At 47.6% G+C, this 20,830-nt stretch overlaps 1 protein-coding gene and 1 long non-coding RNA gene across 2 annotated transcripts; both read left to right on the top strand.

Annotated features, from left to right (window-relative positions):
- Positions 1–1,660: 1,660 nt before the first annotated feature.
- LOC100382433 (uncharacterized) lies at positions 1,661–20,731 on the top strand. The gene is made up of 3 exons (NM_001372218.1): positions 1,661–2,184; positions 10,382–11,295; positions 19,928–20,731. The coding sequence occupies exons 1-3, from the start codon at positions 1,837–1,839 to the stop codon at positions 20,412–20,414; spliced, it is 1,749 nt and encodes a 582-aa protein (NP_001359147.1). The 5' UTR covers positions 1,661–1,836; the 3' UTR covers positions 20,415–20,731.
- LOC118476297 (uncharacterized) lies at positions 12,226–18,475 on the top strand. The gene is made up of 2 exons (XR_004856171.1): positions 12,226–12,431; positions 17,136–18,475. It is a non-coding gene; the product is annotated as an uncharacterized lncRNA (long non-coding RNA).
- Positions 20,732–20,830: the final 99 nt, after the last annotated feature.

Here is a 20,830-nt window from a genome sequence, read left to right as displayed (position 1 = left end):
ATTTATAATAACTTTATATTTTCCCAAATTAGGATGCATTTAATATAAATTTATAAAAAATATTTGTATTTTTTTTAAAAAATATCAAATTTATCACTGACAATAAAATAAGAAATAAATATAAATGAAAGAGACATAAATTCTTTATTTTTCATTTTTGATTTTTTCTGTCGATTTTCGTTTCTATTTTGTTTGTGTACCTACATTTAGTCATAAATTTCAGTAGTTTTGAAAATGATTTTTAGTAACAAAAAATTGCATTTTTTGTTTTCATCCTTAGTAACAGAAGTTTGATCCCTTGGACCCTCGCGCCTCGAAAATCATTATCATTTTCGGAAACGATCAAAAGAGAACGTTTCTGATTTTTTTATCGATTTTGTTTCTATATTTTTGGTAACCCTTTTCGTTTAGTTTTAAATTTCAGTAAAATTCCGAAAATAATTTCCAGTAACCAAAACTTGCATTTTTGTTTTCATCTATAGCAACAATAGTTTGACTCTCTCACGCCAAGAACACATAAGGACTGTAAAAAATAGGTTAGAAAATTTGTCGAGGCTTTAATACGTGAAGCGGCGGCGTGCAAATATTGGGCCGAAGTCCAGCAAAGCAGCGTGGGTAGCACACATGCTGACATGCTCGTAACATCTTGGTTACCGTTGGTTACAAGCGAGCGTTTGAGATCGAGCAACCGCATAGACAAAGTCGTTCTGATTAGTGCTGGGAATTGGGCCGGGCCGGGCCAGCCTGGCCCAAGCCCATACGAAGCAAATCGTGCTTCGTACCAAACGGGTTCGGGCCAGAAAAGACCAAATAATTTTTGTGCCATGCCGTGCCAGCTCGAAGTGTAAAAACAGTGGCTTAGTCTGACCCCAAACCAAGTCGTGCCTTCGTTGGGCCGTGCCGACCCAAACCCGGCCCGTATATTTGACCACATAAAATCAAAATATTATAACCATATAAAGTTCATAGCTTAATAAATTAAAGATATTAAACAATTCTATCATCATATAACCATATAAACTCCAAATATAACAACAATATAAAGTCGATATCTTACTAAATTAAAGAAATTAAACAGATTGAGCTTAATTGGGCCGTGTCGGCTCATCTATGCGGGCCATGCCGGGGGCCCGACAGGTCGGAATTTGAGGCCCGACCCAGGCCCGTCTTCGTGGCGTGCTAGTCCGGCTCATTTCGTGCCGAAAGTGCCACCTGAATCCCAGCCAGTTTTCAGGCATTTGAAGCGCAGAAGAAGTGTTGTTTCTGTAGTTGACCAGTAGGAGAGTAAAGAAAGCTAGCGGCCAATTATACCAACCTATCAGCAAAGTAGTAGATCACGCAATGCGTCCAAACTTCCCTTTAGGCTTTACCGAGTTTAAGATGATAGGAACAGCCAAAGGTCCTTCTCACGGTCACGGCCAACAGACAACAGCCCAACACCGAACGAAAAACGCGACCGGAATTCCTCCTCTCCTCCTAGTGGGGACACGGACTAGTCAACTGTTACTACTCCACCAAAACGTCCAAACGCCGGCCACGAGAGCAGAGCGAAATCCCCCGAACGAACCGAGTACTCGAGTGGCGCTCGTTCGCCCCGCAGGTCCGCCGCCCGCCGGGGTTATATTCCACTGATGCTGTGACGCATCGAGTCCAGACACCAGGCAAATGCGGCGAAGGCACTGAAGAAGCCACACCGCCGCCGCTGTAGCCTGTAGGCTGTCGCCACGACCCACGCCCGCGCGCGCGCTGCTGCCGTGCTGCGGTCTGCTGCCACTGCCACGCACCTGACCTGTCAGCAGCCTCCGGAGGAGGCCCGGCCCGGGGCAGTGCGGCGGCATGGCTGGTGGTGGTGGAGGGCCGGGGCCGGGGCGGGTGAAGGCGGGGAGCCGCCCGCCGTGGGTCGGGCTGGCGGCGGCGGTGTGGGTGCAGGTGGCTGCGGGGAGCGCCTACGTGTTCCCGCTCTACTCGCACGCCGTCAAGGAGGCGCTCGGCTACAACCAGCAGGCGCTCACCATGCTCGGCGTCGGCAACGACGTCGGCGAGAACGTGGGGCTCGTCCCGGGGTTGCTCGCCAACCGCCTCCCGCCCTGGCTCATCCTCGTCATCGGCTCTGCGTGCGCCTTCTTCGGCTTCGGCACGCTCTGGCTCGCCGTGACCAAGACCGTCGCCATGCCTTATTGGGTGGTACGCTCCTCCCCCCTGCCTCCCTTTGTTTCCCCGCCGCTTTCAGTATTGCGCCGATCTAGCTCCTGACATGTGTGCTTGCTTCGCATGCTATTTTTGGGCTGTTTGTCATTGTTTTGCTTGATTCGACGAGTGCTCGGTGCCACGGGGAATGGATCAACGAGCTAAGCTGGGGCTTAATTCTTAGCTAGCTCTTCAACCTTCTATTTTCGAGTTTGATTAAAAACGAAATCTATTCAGTTTTTTTTTACTATTTCGGTACCAAATGTAGTTTAAACTAAAGGAGCCGTGTTCATTGAACAAATCCGTGGTGTTAGCCTGTCATAAAGTAGGGAGATATTTTACACTTTTGTGTTTCAAGTAAATGAAACCATTGTGTCCACACGTGCATGTTTTTTAATTCATGTTTGACAGTAAGACCCGCACATATTTCATGTTTTCAAGTTGGCTGAAGCGAAATGATATGAAGGTTTTCTTTGCTGCAGTCGTTTACATTTTATTAGAATGCTGGTTTTGGTCTATAAGTTGCTTATTCATTCATGCTTTGGCCAATCATTTGTGTGGAAGGGATTTGGTTTCAGTGGCCGACCACACTATAAATTCTGACATGTGTGCTTCAAGGCTGTCTCTAGCAGGTAGCAGCTCTCCTATTCTATCTCCTATTTCAAACTTTACTGCAAACAATATTATCTACCGTGCAAAAACACGGTGACAAAGCCAGCGGGGTTGGCAGGGTCCATGGCCCCTCCCAAGGCTGCGACATATATCTACACACTAGATTTTGTACAGTTATATATATATACTAGCTGAGTGCCCGTGCGTTGCAACGGTAATATATAATACCAGTATACTACGATAACTTATATATAAAATGTGTGTTATATTGTTATGAGAAAATGTTTCATAATCAATTTGTGATCCTAGTCATACATAAATTTTTTTATTTTAATCTAGTCGTTTCACCACTACATTGCAACCATCAGTATCATGCAGACTTCGATATATGCCACGATTTGTATGGTCTCATCATTGGAGAGCACGTTCCACATATACTAGAAGAAATTTCTTCGTACATCGTTAGTCATCAGGCACGCACCACCATACGCTCTTGCTTAAACAAAAAGGTAAATGTGTGTGTTTGCGAAGAGAATTAAAGGCAGGTCGGCACAAAAGCTACCCTGACGGTGGCGAGGATGACGAACTGGTCACTGTTGTCGATCCTCCTCTGCGTCACCTCCGACGCTAAGATGACGCCACAATCCTCAATATAGTAGTCGTCGAACACGCGCGACATGACGAGTACCGATGACTCTTGGTTGGGCTGCCAAACGAAGTGTACCCCGGGCTCATCAGCGAGGTAGTACCCCTGGCCGTTGCACCACCAGATGCGCTACTCCACTACATACATCATGTTCGAGGACACTCACACAACGTCAGCAACGTCCATCGTCCCAGCGCACAAGAATTCATGTCCGGTCAGTAGCGACTTACGTGGTAGGTTGGGCTTCAGGTGGACGATGAGCTAGACGACGTGATGGCGTCGTCGTCGGATGCGGTGTCTAGAACAACCCGAGAGTCGTCGATGTTGGCGACAACCATGAGGCCTCCCTGCTTAACGATGGACAGTGCGGTGCGGCTGCTCTGGACCGCGTCCAAGTGGTGGCTTCGCGGGAGCTTGTCGTACACAGCGGCGCATGCGACCACGTAGGACTGCTTCTAGAGGTCGAACTGACAGTCGCCAAGCTTCTTCTCGTCATCGATGAGCGACGCCAACGTGAGTGCCTCTTGCTCATGGTGTTTGTTCGGGGTTTCAAGTAAGAAACATGGATTCATGATTGGCGTTGGTTTATGAAAATAACTCAGAAGTCTGATCTATGGACAAAAAATATTACGGAGAAAAATGTCACGCATGCAAAAAAAGAATTTAAGTATAATACATTATTCAAACAAAAGAAATTGAATGCAAAGCTCTTCTTTAAATAATATTACCTCCATCCAAAAATCTAATTCAAGAATCTCGGTGATACTTATCTACTACTACGCATTGTGCAAGGGTAGCAAGTGAGCTTGGTGAGAGATGTAGTAGATGTGTTTCCTGTCATAATTGTAGACATAAACACATATGTGGTGTAGTGGTAGCTACTCCTGGCCTTTGCTTAAGAGGTCACGGGTTCAAATCCCCTTGAGGACATGTGTTTTTTTAATTTTAGCTAGACATAGGCTGTACGGGGGAATGATGGGAATGACAGACATGGGAATGGGAATGAGAACAGTGGCAGAACGGGAATGGCAGAACAGGAATGATGGCAGAACACGGGAATGGCCGACTACTCTTGCAGCCTTAATAGTAGTATATATATATATATATATATATATATATATATATATATATATATATATATATATATATATATATATATAGAGAGAGAGAGAGAGAGAGAGAGAGAGAGAGGTTGTATATTACGAGCCATGTGTTTCCAATAATTAGAGGAAACCCAGGTTAGAGGGTGCAATCCGGTCAAGCCGGACCAGGTCCGGGCATCTATAAAAGAAGACCCGGAGTGATAGGGTTTAGTTTTTCACGCCCCATCCCGATTCATTAGCGATGGTGCCTACACAGGCGCGTGTGACGGTGGCGGTTGCCCGAGAGCGCGCGGCGGTGGACCCCCGACCAGTGGCTGCGGTGGTCGTGGCTCCTCGACCCGGACGCACGGTAGCGGCGGTTCCCATGTCGACCAATATAGGCGAAGAAGAAGACACGACTGCCAACAAAATAGCCGACCCAAAATACTTCATGCTCCGATGGTGCCCATAGGGACTGACACGGTCTCAAAAACCGAAATTGCAGCGCTTGAGAGCAAGAAAAAATATTTAATGATACACATCCGCAGTACCCACTACCGCAAAAGAGGTGGAGGCTAAAGGCCGTTGAAGTAAATCAAACGACCACGAAGACAGAAAACAAGACAGCAGCTTTACAGCTCTCTCAGGAGTTGACTTTTCTGATTATCAGTCCATAAGTATAGATAGCAAAGGCTTCATTCCTGTAATGCTAGAGTCGATGGAGAATCGGTTGAATCCCAAATAAACTCTAAATGATGAGTACACCTATAAGGAATGTGATCCAGGTCGCGGACAGTTCGACCCCCAAGGCTGGACGGTCCGAGGATAGGCAAGAAAATCCTCAGGGTTCAACCCAGGACGCGGACGATCCGATCTCTTCCAGAACAGCTCGGTCCTTAAGGCCGGGCAGTCTGGCTACTGCCATACAATGCTACAACGCGGGTCCTGTGTCGCCAGTGGCGGAGCACCCATTATGGCCTACTATGGCTAAAGTCATACCTAAAAAACATGTTTGGTGTAGTGGTAAGTACATACTACTTGCAATCAATAGGTTCCAAGTTTGAGTCCTACGTGTTGCATAATGTTTTTTTTCTTTTTTATCCTTCTTCAGCCATACCTAATTATTATTCCGTCCTCCGCCACTGTGTGTCGCGGACGGTCCAGCCTTAGAGGCCGGACGGTATGCAACTGAGAAGAGGGTGCCTAATTCTTCTGAAGGAGGCATAATAGAAGAATTTCGGGATCTCGACAAGCTAGGACAGGGGTTTACATTGGTCGATCCTTTGGAGGAGATTGACATAGGAGATGGTAAAACTCCGAGGCCGACTTTCATAAACAGGACCCTGAAGGCCGATCCTAGAGATGAAATGATCGGTATATTAAAAGAATATTCCGATTGCTTTGCTTGGAATTACACTGAGATGCTAGGATTAAGCCGAGAGATATTAGAACATCAGCTGCCTATTAAGTACGATTTCAGGCCTTTCAAGCAAAAACCCAGATTATTTCGTACAGACTTACTCCCAAGGATAAAGGACGAAATCCACCGGCTTTTAGAAGCTAATTTTATTAGACCTTATAGATACGCAGAGTGGGTCTCCAATATTGTGCCGGTGAAGAAAAAAGAATCAGGTAAGCTCATAGTGTGTATTGATTTCCGCAATTTAAATAGAGTAACCCTTAAGGATGAATATCCTATGCCATAGCCGATATTTTCATTAATAATGCGTCAGAAAATAGAATTATTAGCTTTCTTGATGGTAATGCCGTATATAATCAGATTTTTATGGCCGAAGAAGATGCGTCTAAAACAACCTTTATATGTCCAGGCTTTATTGATTTATTTGAGTGGGTTGTCATGACATTTGGTCTGAAGAATGCTGGTGCTACTTATCAAAGGGCTATGAATTTGATCTTTCACGAGCTGTTGGATAACGTTGTGGAAGTTTACATCGATGATATTGTAGTCAAATCGGTTGAGTTTAGTTCTCATATAGTTGATTTACGCAAAGCCTTTGATAAAATACGTCGGTACGGTCTAAAAATGAATCAACGTAAATGTGCTTTTGGAGTGTCGGCTGGTAAGTTCTTAAAATTTACCATTAATGAACATGATATAGAGATAGAGCCTGACCGAATTAAATACATTCAGAATGTGGGACCTCCGACCTGTAAGTTTGAAATGCAGAAATTTCTCAGCAAGGTAAATTATTTACGAATGTTTATTTCTAACCTAGCCGAGAAGATTGATGCCTTCACTCCTATTCTCCGACTTAAAAATATGCCGAATTCACTTGGGGGGCAGAACAACAGGAAGCATTTAATCTTATTAGAAAATATTTGTCTTCGGCTCCCGTGTTAAAAGCACCACAAGCTGGAGTACCATTCAGGTTATACATTGCAACCGAAGATATAGTTATTGGAGCTGTTCTGACACAAGAGACCAAAGGAAAGGAGCATGTGGTAACCTACCTAAGTCAGAGACTGGTGGATGCTGAAACAAGGTACACTTTCATCGAAAAGTTATGCTTATGCCTGTTTTATGCATGCACCAAGTGTAGGTGTTATTTATTATCTAGCCATTGCACCGTTTCTGGTCAAACCGATGTGATCAAATACATGTTGCAAAATTCGATCATGAGTTATAGAATTTGTAAATGGGCTTATGTACTTATAGAATATGACTTGGCCTATAAACCATTAAAATCTATAAAAGGACAGGTCGTAGGAGATTTTATTGTAGAACATCGGATTGATGATACTCGTAAACTAGACATATCATATTTCACTGTTACTCACTGGACTTTGTATTTTGATGGATCAGTTTGTAATGAAGGACAAGTAACTGACATCGTGCTTATTTCGCCAAGTAACGCCTCCTTCGACTTCTCTGGCCGATTAGAAACTTATTGCACTAATAATCAAGCCGAATATGAGGTCCTCTTATTTGGCTTGTAGTTTTAAATTGTATGGGAGTAAAACATGTGAAGGCATTTGGTGATTCTCAGTTGCTTGTCCAGCAGATATTAGATGGTATTCTAAATAGTTAACTTGAAAAATGTTAGGACATAATTCATTCTTTTGACGAATTCAACATTCAGCACATATCAAATGTTGAGAATTGCAGAGCTAACAATTTGGCGCAAGATGCATTAGGTTATCAGATAAAGCGAGGGAAATTTCACAACACCGAAAATCTGATAACTGGTGTCGCGCTAGATCCTAAGGTCATGGACCGTCCGGGCTGCCAGCACGGACCGTCCGCGGCAGGTTCGAACCGTCCGGGTATGGGATCCGGACCGTCCGACGTTGCCAGGAAAGTTCTCCTGATTGATTCGGCTGATAACGAAGCCGATGCAATTGATTGGAGGACACCCATAATTAATTAACTATGAAATCCCAGTGTTAAGCCGAATAGGAACGTTCGGCGTACAACTTTCAAGTATGTTTTAATGAGTGATGAACTCTACCGCCGAACGGTCAACGATGTCCTGCTTAAATGCTTGGGCCTAGGTAATGCTATATTAGCCATGACCGAAGTACATGAGGGGATTTGTGGTACTTATCAATGGGCTCTAAAGATGAAGTGGTTATTGCGAAGATCTGGCTTCTATTGGCCTAACATAATAGCTGATTGTTTCAAGTATTACAAAGGATGTCAAGTATGTCAGAAATTCGGCGACTTACATTTGGTCCCTGCAGCCGAATTACATCCTATCATCAAACTTTGGCCTTTCAGAGGATGGGAATTGGACTTTATAGGAGAGATTCATTCTTCATCATCGAAAGGGCATCGATTCGTGTTAGTTGCCACAGATTATTTTACTAAATGGACTAAAGCCATTGCTCTGAAGAACGTGACACACAGATAGGTAATTGAGTTCGTAACTAAGAACATTATTCATAGATTCGGCATTCTCCAGACCTTGACCACAGACCAAGGTGCTTCTTTTATGTCAAAGGAGGTACTTGAATTTGCTGAATCATATAAAATTAAATTGCTCAATTCATCTCCGTATTATGCTTAGGCCAATGGGCAGACCGAGTCTAGTAATAGGACATTAATTAGCTTAGTAAAAAAGAATATATCTGATCATCCCAAGCATTGGCATAAGATTTTGTCCGAATCTTTATGGGCTCACAGAATATCTAAACACCGTGCTACTAAAGTATCTCCGTTTATGCTTGTTTATGGGCAGGAAGCAGTGTTTCCTATAGAGATAAGTTTGAATGCTGTCAGGTTCGCCAGGAAAAATGATCTAACTGTCGGTGAATATTATAATTCAATGATGGACAATATTGATGAAGTGACCGACAAGAGAGTGACAACTTTAGGAGAAATAGAAAAGGACAAGATCATGGTCGCCAAAGCTTACAACAAGAAGGTCAAGGCTAAATCATTCCAGTTACAACAAGAAGGTCAAGGCTAAATCATTCCAGGTAGGGGACCTGGTATAGAAGATTGTCTTGCCTCTAAGGAGCAAAGACCGAAAGTTTGGGAAGTGGTCGCCAAGCTGGGAAGGCCCTTATAAGGTCACACAAGTGATATCCGGTAACACCTACTTGCTGCAAACACTACAAGGCAAAGACTTGCCCAAAGCGCTAAACGAGCGTTTTCTCAAGTAGTACCATCCTAGTATGTGACAAGATGTCTAAGAAAATCGATGTGATCACATCGAGTTAGTTTTCAGCCTGTGCCAGTGCTTTTGGTTCGCTCTGCTCCGCCAAAAGACAGGGGGCATATGTTGAGCGCCGAATTAGCCGAGCGGACGGTCCGCGCGCACGCAGAATCAGTTAGAATTCCGAGTTTTTTGCGGGATTTGTTAGCTAAATCTGCGGGATTAACTCGAGAATCGGCTTGTAACGGGTCCAAGCCTCCCCCCTCTCTATATATATGAAGGGCTACGACCGATTGGAACACCAACAATCGATCAATCAATCAATATACATCTAGTTCTTTACATTTTGCCCTAGGAGTAGACAGTAAATTAGATTCCTCTCTAAATCTTCACCTCTATCTGGCTCTACGTCGATTAGAGGCGTCTTGGGTGGCCTGTCGATCCTCCCCGACGGGTCCCTCCTGGGAGCGAAATTCAGGCGCAGTCGGCGAACTCCGCTGCCCTTGTGCACGCGCGGACCGTCCGACTCGTCAGGCAGGACCCTAGCCCCTGCGCCAGGTCGCGGACCATCCGCGCCTCCGCAGAGAGCACCGCCGCCGGTTCTCATCGCAGTGATTGGCGTCTGGATCGGCGCCAATAGACACTATGATCTCACTTTGATTGTTGGAATTTCTTGTAATGATTGTGGACTTGTGGTCAAAAGGACCCAAAGTTGGACAATGTGAAAATCTACTCTTCCTGCTTACCTCTGGACTAGTAAACTAGGCGTGCAAGACACATGCATGTCCTGTTCATTGTGTCCAGTAGAGAAAATAGAGCAAAATAACTCATAAAATAGTCAGAGATTCATAGTGCACTTAATGCTAACCATGTGGCCTATCGTGACAATCTTTGTTTGATTTTGCCAAAGAAGTTATCCCTTGACATACCTATGGGCGGTAATGGGCTATAAACTTTACACTGCAAATTTTAAGGGTCGAATCGGATTAGGATCGGACCTTATTCTTATTCATTTTTGAACTAATATTATTTGAGGGCCTTAACTTTTTGTGAAGAATCATTTGGATCGTGATCCATTACCACCCCTAGACATACCCCAAAAATATACCTTCAACATTATTTTTTATGGAACTATGTCATTTGTTGCAACATCAGTATGCATTTTTTTCAGATCGAGCCAGCTTATTTTCTTTTTCTTTTTTTGGTACCTTGACTAGTTCATTGTATGCTTGCAGTTGTGGATAGCTTTATGTATTGGCACGAACAGCAGTGCATGGTTGGGCACTGCTGCTCTTGTTACCAACATGAGGAATTTCCCTCTCAGCCGAGGCACTGTTGCTGGTCTCATCAAGGGTTATGTTGCTGTTAGTGCTGCTGTCTACACTGAAACGTTTAATGGAATGCTAGGCAATTCACCCACAAATCTTTTGATGTTGCTTGCCTTGGGGATCCCAACAGCATGTATTGTGGTGATGTATTTTGTTAGGCCTTGCACTCCATCACTGGATGAGGACAACTCAACAGAACACAGCCATTTCATGTACACACAAATCTCAAGTGTGGTTCTCGGAATATACCTTATGGTTGCTACAATACTTGGTGATACTTTAAAACTAAGTCAGGCTGTCACCTATCTATTGTTTGGCATAATGATACTTTTGCTCCTTGCTCCACTTGCAATACCAATAAAGATGACACTTTATCCAAACAAACAAACAAAGGAAAAGGCCAGCACCCTTGCTCCATCTTATTCAACTGATAGTCTGTCTGGTGCGGATCCAGAGAACTCACAACCACTTTTGGGCAGTGCCTCAACAACACTTGCTACAGGTACCAATGAATCTGATGACAGTACTGATTTGGATCTTCTATTGGCTGAGGGTGAGGGAGCAGTGAATTTGAAGAAGAAAAGGGGGCCAAGAAGGGGGGATGATTTCACATTCCTTGAAGCCCTAGTAAAGGCGGACTTCTGGCTACTGTTTGTTGTTTACTTTTGTGGAGTTGGCACAGGGGTCACTGTTCTCAATAACCTGGCGCAGATTGGAATGTCTGTTGGTGCTAATGACACAACTATTTTGTTGTGCCTCTTTGGCTTCTGCAACTTTGCTGGTCGTATCCTTGGTGGATCTGTCTCTGAATATTTCGTAAGGTAAGCTACATTTAACTTATTCGCAACAACTTAACCTGTACAATTTCCCTACAATGCATCACTTACTATATTCCAGCTTATTTAAGCTGAAAGCTGAAAGTAGTAAAGCTGATTGCTTTCTACAGTACTGTGATATATTGATATTACTAAACATCAAACAAGCATTATTGAACATTGCGGTTAATTCCCAATGCCATTGATCTCTAACCGCCGTGTTACTTTGCATATGTTTTGAGGACTTAGTCATCTAGAATCGTTTGGATTTTTTTTGTCGAACATGCAACAGAGCTGCACATCTTTTATATTAAGGAAAAAGGGGTACAGATTTATTTTTATCAAGAAATACTAGTCAATCAACCTGTGCTCTAGCATGGCCTTGGATCTTATATTATCTATAATTATTGAAAGTTTTATGAATAAATTTAGTACGTACAACCAATCAAATTTGCTTATGCTTACTCTATATCCCTCTATTCATTTCCTAACACAATACACATAGATACTCTATAATCTCTATCAGGTTATGAACTTGTGCTAAATTTATCGGGCTCCTCGTCTTCTGCGTCATCGGCATGAGCAGCCTTTGCGTGGAGGTTGATGCGCCGCCGCTGGACATGAGCCGAGGCGGTGGCTAGCCCACGCGTGGCTGGTTCGCGACAGCGGCCGGCGCAAAGGCTGCTCATCCATGCTTAACACAATACACATAGACACACACTCTAACAATACCAATTACATGTGTTTTTGTCATGTGCGGGCGCACATATAGGCGCCGCCGTGACGCACGCCGCGCTGCAGAGCGCGCTGAACGCGCAAAGGAGGAGGCTACAACCAGTGGATAGATTTAGAAATAAAGATAAGGCTAGAGAATAAGATTTAGATGAGAGAATTGTGGAGAGTTAGTTGGCAGCAGATAAGTCCAAGAAAATAGGAGTTAGTTGAGAGTTTATAGGAGAAGTTGGTTAGCCATAGGGCTATTTATAAGCCACATGGCAGCAGGGAATAAGGCAAGCAAGATTATTATTTCCTAATCTCTCTCTCTCTAAACAAGCCGACGGTTGAGGGGAAAAACCTCACCGGCGACGACGGACCGTGGCTACGAACTCCGTAGTCAGGGGCCAGCTACCCTAGGTCGGGAGGTCCTTGACAACCTGGTATCGCGATCCAGTCGTTCCTCGACTTCTTCCACCCAGCCGCAATCCCAGCCAAGCCCACCAACCTTGCCGCCTTACGCCGACACCACCTCTACCATGGCCGAGCCAACCACCTCTGATTTGGCCAAGATAATCGAGACCCTGACATCAACGGTCGCCGCCCTCCAATCCTCTGTCGCCGAGCTCCAGAGGGGAAAGACCTCGTCGGGCGGCCATGGGACCAATGATGGGCAGCACCACAATGATCGACCGCCGCGCTTTCAAAAGATGGATTTCCCCCGCTATGATGGGAAATCTGATCCACTGATTTTCACCAGTCGGTGCGAATCGTATTTCCATCAGCAGCGCATCATGGAGGAGGAGAAGGTATGGATGGCCTCCTACAACCTTGAGGAGGGCGCACAGATGTGGTACCTTATGGTCCAGGAGGACGAGGGCACGCCATCCTGGCGCCGCTTCACGGAGCTGCTGCACCTTCGGTATGGGCCGCCCCTGCGTTCCGCGCCGTTGGCCGAACTAGCGGAGTGTAGGCGCACCGGTACGGTTGCCGAGTACCAGGACCGGTTCCAGGCCCTGCTTCCTCGCGCGGGACCACTCCAGGAGGCGCAGCGGGTACAGCTCTTCGTCGGCGGACTCCAGCCGCCACTCAGCATCGACGTCAGGATCCAGAATCCTCAGACGTTGGCCGTCGCCATGAGTCTGGCGCGCCAATTCGAGTTGCGCGAGCAATTCGTCGCCCCGGCCGCGCGCGCTCCTGGGCGTCCTCTACTGCCGGCCCCTGCCGCCCGGCTGGCCCTACCCGCGCCGCCAGGAGCCAAACCGGCTGCGCCGGGGACCATTACCGTCGAAGGCCGCACCATCAAGCGCCTCTCGCAGGCAGAACAAGAAGAGCGCCGCCGCCTTGGCCTCTGCTACAATTGTGACGACAAATTCACAAGGGGCCACAATCGCATCTGTAAGCGGCTGTTCTTACTGGAGGGCCTTGAGGAGGAGGAAGATGAGGCTGTCGAGGATACCGGGACTGAGGAGACCCCAGTATTCTCCCTCCAAGCTCTTGCGGGCGTGGCGCTCACCGACACGATGCAGCTGCAGGTCACGCTGGGGGCCACCTCCATCGTCGCCATGCTAGATTCGGGCAGCACTCACAACTTCATATCGGAAGCCGCGGCTGCACGCACGGGCCTGCCCCTCGAACACCGGCCACGCCTCACAGCCATGGTCGCGAATGGGGAGCGCGTCGCGTGTGTGGGCGTCATCCGCAACGCACCACTGGACATCGGCGGCCACTGCTTCCCTGCTGACCTATACGTCATGCCTTTGGCGGGCTACGACGTGGTCCTAGGCACCCGATGGCTGGCAGCGCTGGGACCGATCATGTGGGATTTCAGCAACCACGCGATCTCCTTCACCTTCCAGGGCAGAGCGTTCTGCTGGCAGGGGCTCGCGGCCTGCCGAACGGCTGCTGTCAGCACAACCACCGCCACCAGTACACTCCTCGACGAGCTCTTGGCGGACTTCGACGACGTTTTCAGCGAGCCTCGCGGCCTACCTCCCCCACGCAGTCGGGACCACAGCATCACCCTGGTGCCGGGGGCACCGCCAGTGGCAGTACGCCCGTATCGCTACCCCGCCCTGCACAAGGACGAACTGGAGCGTCAGTGCACAACTATGCTGGACCAGGGGCTCATTCGGCGCAGTAGCTCCGCGTTTTCGTCCCCGGTGCTCTTGGTCAAGAAACCGGATGGCTCGTGGCGGTTCTGCGTCGACTACCGCGCGTTGAACGCCATAACCATCAAGGATGCGTTCCCCATCCCGGTCGTCGACGAGCTCCATGGCGCCAGCTTCTTCACCAAGCTCGACCTCCGATCCGGATACCACCAAGTCCGCATGAGGCCGGCCGACATCGACAAGACAGCATTCCGGACGCATGACGCCTTCTTCGAATTTTTGGTCATGCCGTTCGGACTCTGCAACGCGCCAGCCACCTTCCAAGCTCTCATGAACGACGTGCTGCGCGCTTACCTCCGCCGGTTTGTGCTTGTCTTCTTTGACGACATTCTGATCTACAGCTCATCCTGGGCGGACCACCTGCGCCACCTCCGCGTCGTCCTCTCGGTGCTCCGACAGCACCGTCTCTTCGTTAAGCGCTCCAAGTGCGCTTTTGGCGTGGACACCGTCGCCTACCTCGGCCACACCATCTCGGCGTCGGGCGTGGCCATGGATCCGACCAAGGTGCAGGCCATCCGTGATTGGCCGCAACCGCGCTCGGCCAGGGCGGTGCGTGGATTCCTCGGGCTCGCAGGCTACTACAGGAAATTCGTCCACAACTACGACATCATCGCAACCCCCCTCACCGCTCTCCTGAAAAAGGAGGGGTTCCGATGGAACGACGACGCAGCGAGGGCCTTCAGTACTCTCAAGGAGGCCGTGACATCTGCACCCGTACTGTCGCTCCCTGACTTCACCAAGCAGTTCGTCGTAGAGTGCGACGCTTCGACGTACGGCTTCGGCGCGGTGCTCGTCCAGGAGGGCCACCCCATTGCTTTCTTCAGTCGGCCGGTGGCTCCACGTCACCGCTCCCTCGCAGCTTATGAGCGGGAGCTCATCGGCCTGGTACATGCCGTTCGCCACTGGCGGCCATACCTTTGGGGGCGGCGTTTCACCATCAAGACGGACCACTATAGTCTCAAGTACTTGCTCGACCAGCGCCTCGCCACGATTCCGCAGCACCATTGGGTCGGCAAGTTGCTGGGGTTCGACTTCTCCGTCGAGTACCGGTCAGGCTCCACGAACACGGTGGCCGACGCCCTCTCCCGCCGCGACACTGAGGAGGGCGCCGTGTTGGCCATTTCTGCGCCGCGCTTTGACTTCATCGGCCGCCTCCGTCACGCCCAGGCTACCGATCCGGCACTGGTGGCCATCCACGACGAGGTGCGCCGAGGCACCCGCACCGCGCCCTGGTCGGTCGTCGACGACATGGTCGCCTACGAGAGGCGCCTATACATTCCCCCCGCCTCTCCACTACTACAAGAAATTTTGGAGGCCGTCCACGGCGACGGGCATGAGGGCGTCCACCGTACACTGCACCGGCTCCGCCGTGATTTCCATTTCCCCAACATGCGACGTTTGGTGCAGGAATTTGTGCGGGCGTGCTCCACTTGTCAGCGGTACAAGTCCGAGCATCTCCATCCAGCAGGGTTGCTCTTGCCTCTACCCGTGCCCTCGGCGGTCTGGGCCGACATCGCGCTGGACTTTGTGGAGGCGCTACCCCGCGTGAATGGGAAGACGGTGATCCTGTCCGTGGTTGACCGCTTCAGCAAGTACTGCCACTTCATTCCACTCGCGCACCCGTACACGGCAGAGACGGTGTCACAGGCATTCTTCACCGACATTGTGCGCCTCCACGGCGTTCCGCAGTCCATCGTCTCCGACCGCGACCCCGTGTTCACCTCGACGTTCTGGCAGAAGCTCATGAGGCTTATGGGTACTAAGCTTCACATGACGTCCGCTTTTCATCCCCAGTCGGACGGCCAGACGGAAGCCGCCAACCGAGTCATAGTGATGTACCTGCGCTGCTTCACTGGAGATCGCCCCCGCCAATGGCTGCGTTGGTTGCCGTGGGCTGAGTACACCTACAACACCGCGTACCAGACTTCGCTTCGGGACACACCGTTTCGGGTGGTGTATGGCCGAGAGCCACCTTCCATCCGCTCTTATGAGCCGGGGGAGACGAGGGTGGCAGCCGTCGCCCGGGACATGGAGGCTCGGGAGGCCTTTCTGGAGGAGGTCCGGTACCGCCTAGAGCAGGCCCAGGCGACCCAGAAGCTTTACTACGATCGGCACCACCGTCAAGTCTCCTACCAGCCAGGGGATTGGGCCCTCCTTCGTCTTCGGCAGCGGGCAGCTTCTTCAATGCCCAGGACCACCACGGGCAAGCTAAAGCCTCGCTTTGTGGGGCCCTACCGCATCGTCGAGCTCATCAACGACGTCGCCGTTCGCCTGGCCTTGCCGCCAGGGGCGCGCCTCCATGATGTGTTCCACGTGGGTGTCCTCAAGAAGTTTGTCGGCGTTCCACCAGCGTCCCCGCCTGCCTTACCAATCATCCACAACGGCGCCGTGGTCCCTGAGCCGCTGCAGGTTACTCAGGCACGCTTGGCGCGAGGCGTGCGTCAAGTTCTCGTCCACTGGAGGGGCGAACCGGCCGAGTCTGCTTCCTGGGAAGACCTCGACGAATTCCGCAGCAAGTACCCAGACTTTCAGCTCGAGGACGAGCTGGGTCTCGAGGGGGGGGGGAGAGATGTCATGTGCGGGCGCACATATAGGCGCCGCCGTGACGCACGCCGCGCTGCAGAGCGCGCTGAACGCGCAAAGGAGGCCACAACCAGTGGATAGATTTAGAAATAAAGATAAGGCTAGAGAATAAGATTTAGATGAGAGAATTGTGGAGAGTTAGTTGGCAGCAGATAAGTCCAAGAAAATAGGAGTTAGTTGAGAGTTTATAGGAGAAGTTGGTTAGCCATAGGGCTATTTATAAGCCACATGGCAGCAGGGAATAAGGCAAGCAAGATTATTATTTCCTAATCTCTCTCTCTCTAAACAAGCCGACGGTTGAGGGGAAAAACCTCACCGGCGACGACGGACCGTGGCTACGAACTCCGTAGTCAGGGGCCAGCTACCCTAGGTCGGGAGGTCCTTGACAGTTTTCATATTTTATATTGCACTTCTATGGATCTTTAATATGTATTTCGTTGAAACTTTAATTAAGTTATATCAGCTCTTGTTGCATTTTTTACCTTATGACTCTAAATTTTGGCTTTCAACATTTGATCTTATTAGTTGTTGCAAGTTTTTATCCATGTGTTAAGTTGAAACAGATTCTAGGTCCTATTATTAACAGGTCCTATTATTAACCTTGGGGATTTGATACGATAATTACTTCATTAGTGGAAATGACTATATATAAAGAGCCTCATAGGCCATACATGCTTATATTATATGGGCATTCATATACTTAACACTCCCTTCAAACTCAAGGTGGAAGTATAGGATCTAAAGTATTGAGCTTGATCAAATGAAGCCAATGTTGCTCTCGAGTCTGCTTTAATAAAGAAATCAGCCAACGACACCTCAGAAGGCACATATTGAAGAGCAATGGTTTTTTTATGACAATGAGAAAGTGAAGAAAGCATTGGCACCAATATGTTTGGTAAGTGCATGCTTCATAGGATCATTGATTGTGTTGTCACAGGGAAGTGGTGTGACAACATCACAAGAAATCCCAAAATCAACCAACAACCATCGAAGCCATACAATCTCTAAAGTAGTAGTGGCAAGTGCTCAATGTACTGCCTCTGTGCTAGAGCGAGATACAACTTCCTGCATCTTGGACTCCCATGCAATAGGAGAAGAGCCAAGAAGAATACAATATCCTGTGATGGAATGACTGGTTACTCACCCAAGTGGAGTACGAGTAAGCATGGAGCTGAAGTGAACTATTATAGCATAAACATCGATATGATGTCCCCCATAAATATCGTAGCACATGTAGTAAATGTCCAAAGTGAACGGAAGTAGGAACACATACAAAATGGCTCAAAATATGGACTCCATGAGCAAATGTCGGGTTTGGTAATGGAATAACAGTGAGATAAAACAAGGCTTCCCATAATGTATCTATATCTTGAGGGAACCATAAGAGGTGTATCATCACTAGGTCGAAGTTGTGGGTGAAGATCCATGGGTGTGGCAGCTATTTGATTGTCAGTGATACCGAAACGAGCAATAAGATCATGTATGTACTTGGTCTAAGAAAGATAGTATCTATGGGCATCCTCTTTAACCTCAATTCCTAAGAAATAGCTGAGGAAACCTAAATTAGACATTTGAAATTGCTTACCAAACTTCTACTTCACAAGAGAAATGTGTTCCACATCATCACCCATAATCAACATATAGAAGAAGCAAAGTACGACCACGTGGTGAGATGAATTTTTTTCTCGAAAAACATAGGAGAGCTGCGTTTCATTCCATTAAGAAGAAAAACAGAGATAATACAAAAACAACCACCTCACGGGGGGCCAAGTACAGGAATACTGATACTCATCAATGAATAAAACACCCAAAGCTACAAACTCTAACACAAAACCTATAGACCTGGATGCGACTAGTTAGCAAGGATAACTTTCTTGCTCCAGCCAACTCCCACTTCTCTCGCTCTTGATCAGCCATCCTAACAACAAGCTCCACAACGTGGTGAGATGAATAAATAGAGTAGGATCATGATCACTAGGTGTGAAACCAGCAACCTTTAACACGGATACAAAACGCTCAAACCAAAAGCACAAGAAGCTTGTTTAAGACCATATAAAGTATGACGAAGCCAACAAATATAACCTGGAGGAGCATTAACACATCCTTAACATCCATATGACATATGGCCCAAGAAGAGGAAGCACCCACTGCAAGTAAAGTACGAAGAATAGTCATATGAGCAATGAGTGCAGAAATCTCACCATAATCGCGACCGTGGTTTGTTGAAAAACCCTGGCAGCGAGATAGGCCTTATCTCTCTCTCTATAGAACCATCCGACTTTGTCTTAATTTTGAATACCCACTTAGAATTGAGAGACACAACATGTGACAAAACGCTAGTTGCCTTCTAACAAATAGATACACTCCTGGGTTTGTCCAATCATGTTATATCCAATAGTAAACTTTCAAGTAAAATGCATTAACGATCCTTAAACTTGGCACATTGTGTCACTTGGATCCCCAAACTAGAAAACAGGTCCTAAAACTTGGTTCGGCCGTGCAAAACCATAAAAAATCAGGTTTGCTCAAACCGGATGCTAACGTGGTGTGCCATGTTGGAACACACTAATGAAAGTTCGGGGACCCAAATGACATATTATACCAACTTAAGAGACTCAAGTGACACAGCAATGCCAAGTTCTAGGACCCAAGTGAGTCTAACGTGGCACGCCACGTCGGTATCCGGTTTGAGCAAACCTGGTTTTAGATGGGCCGCCAAGTTCCAACACATGTTTTTCTGATTTTGATAGTTCAAGGATCTAAGTGACATAGGATGCCAAGTTCGAGGACCACTAATACATTTCCCATATAACAACTCTGTACATGTGACAGTAAAAGAACAGATCCCAAGTGCATGTACGATCCAGTGCAGCAAGTTTCTCAGACATAACAAGCTGCCATTCCGGAATGCTAGAGCCTTGTTGATAAGTGGAAGGCTCATCCACAACAACATTAACACGTGGAAAAAATCATGCTTGTCAGCAGCTCCAATAGTGGCACGATCTGGTATCACCCCGTGAGTCATCACAAATAGCACATGACTCATCCATATTAATAGAATTAAGATGTATAAATAGCACACGATCTCGTAGGCCTTCTAATCAGTAATATTACTAAGATTAAGGAGTGTGTACTTAAAAAAGGACTGCTAAGAACATGATATTCTGCAGGTCAAGGATGCTCCCTCGTCCTTTCTGGATGATGTGCACACAAATAATCATGGTGGTAACGTTCCTGCTCTTCGCGACTGGTCTTCATAGCTTGATTTATGTTTCAACTACTCTCCTGGGGATATGCTACGGGGTCCAATTTGCTGTCATGATACCAACGGTCTCGGAGCTTTTTGGGCTAAGGGACTTCGGGCTAATGTACAACTTCATGCTGTTAGTGAATCCACTCGGTGCATTCTTTTTCTCAGCTCTTCTTGCTGGCTACATCTATGACAAGGAGGCAGCAAGGCAGCACCCAGGTGTACTGGAGCCTTCCGACTGCTATGGGCCTGACTGTTTCAGATTGACTTTCTATGTCTGCGCCGTCGTGTGTTGCTGCGGTACCCTGTTGGGCGTGTTCTTCATATCGAGGATAAAGCCGGTCTACCAGATGCTCTACGCAAGTGGATCGTTCAGACATCCTCGGAGCCAACAGCAGCTCCACTGATGTTGCATATACACTACAGTCATATGCTAAGAAATAGTCCTATTGAGTTTTGGGAATGAAATCATAATGTTCTGGAGTAAATCATCTGCTGGATGCCATGTTCCGGTGCTGTATCGCATTAACGGTGCTTGATTTGCCCCTGTTTGTATCAGAGTTTTATTCTGATTTCATTTGTCCCTGCTCTGTAAGGTCGCCAGCCTAGTAGATATAATATAGCGGGTCATCAATATATACTGGTAAACCAGCTGCCTATTTATATGGCAGCTCGTGTGCATCAGCAAGTTTGAGGACGTCATAAAGCGAATGTATCTTCTTTATTCTGTTGTTCCTATACAATGGGTTTCCTCCATTGAGACGCTGCTGCTTCTTTATTCTGTTACTAGGTATGTACCCGTGCGTTGCAACGGTACACAGAT

This window comes from Zea mays, chromosome 2, assembly GCF_902167145.1.
Source record: "Zea mays cultivar B73 chromosome 2, Zm-B73-REFERENCE-NAM-5.0, whole genome shotgun sequence".
NCBI lineage: Eukaryota > Viridiplantae > Streptophyta > Magnoliopsida > Poales > Poaceae > Zea > Zea mays.
The sequence above is the reverse complement of the archived record's forward strand: the minus strand, read 5'-3'. Positions and strand labels throughout refer to the sequence as shown.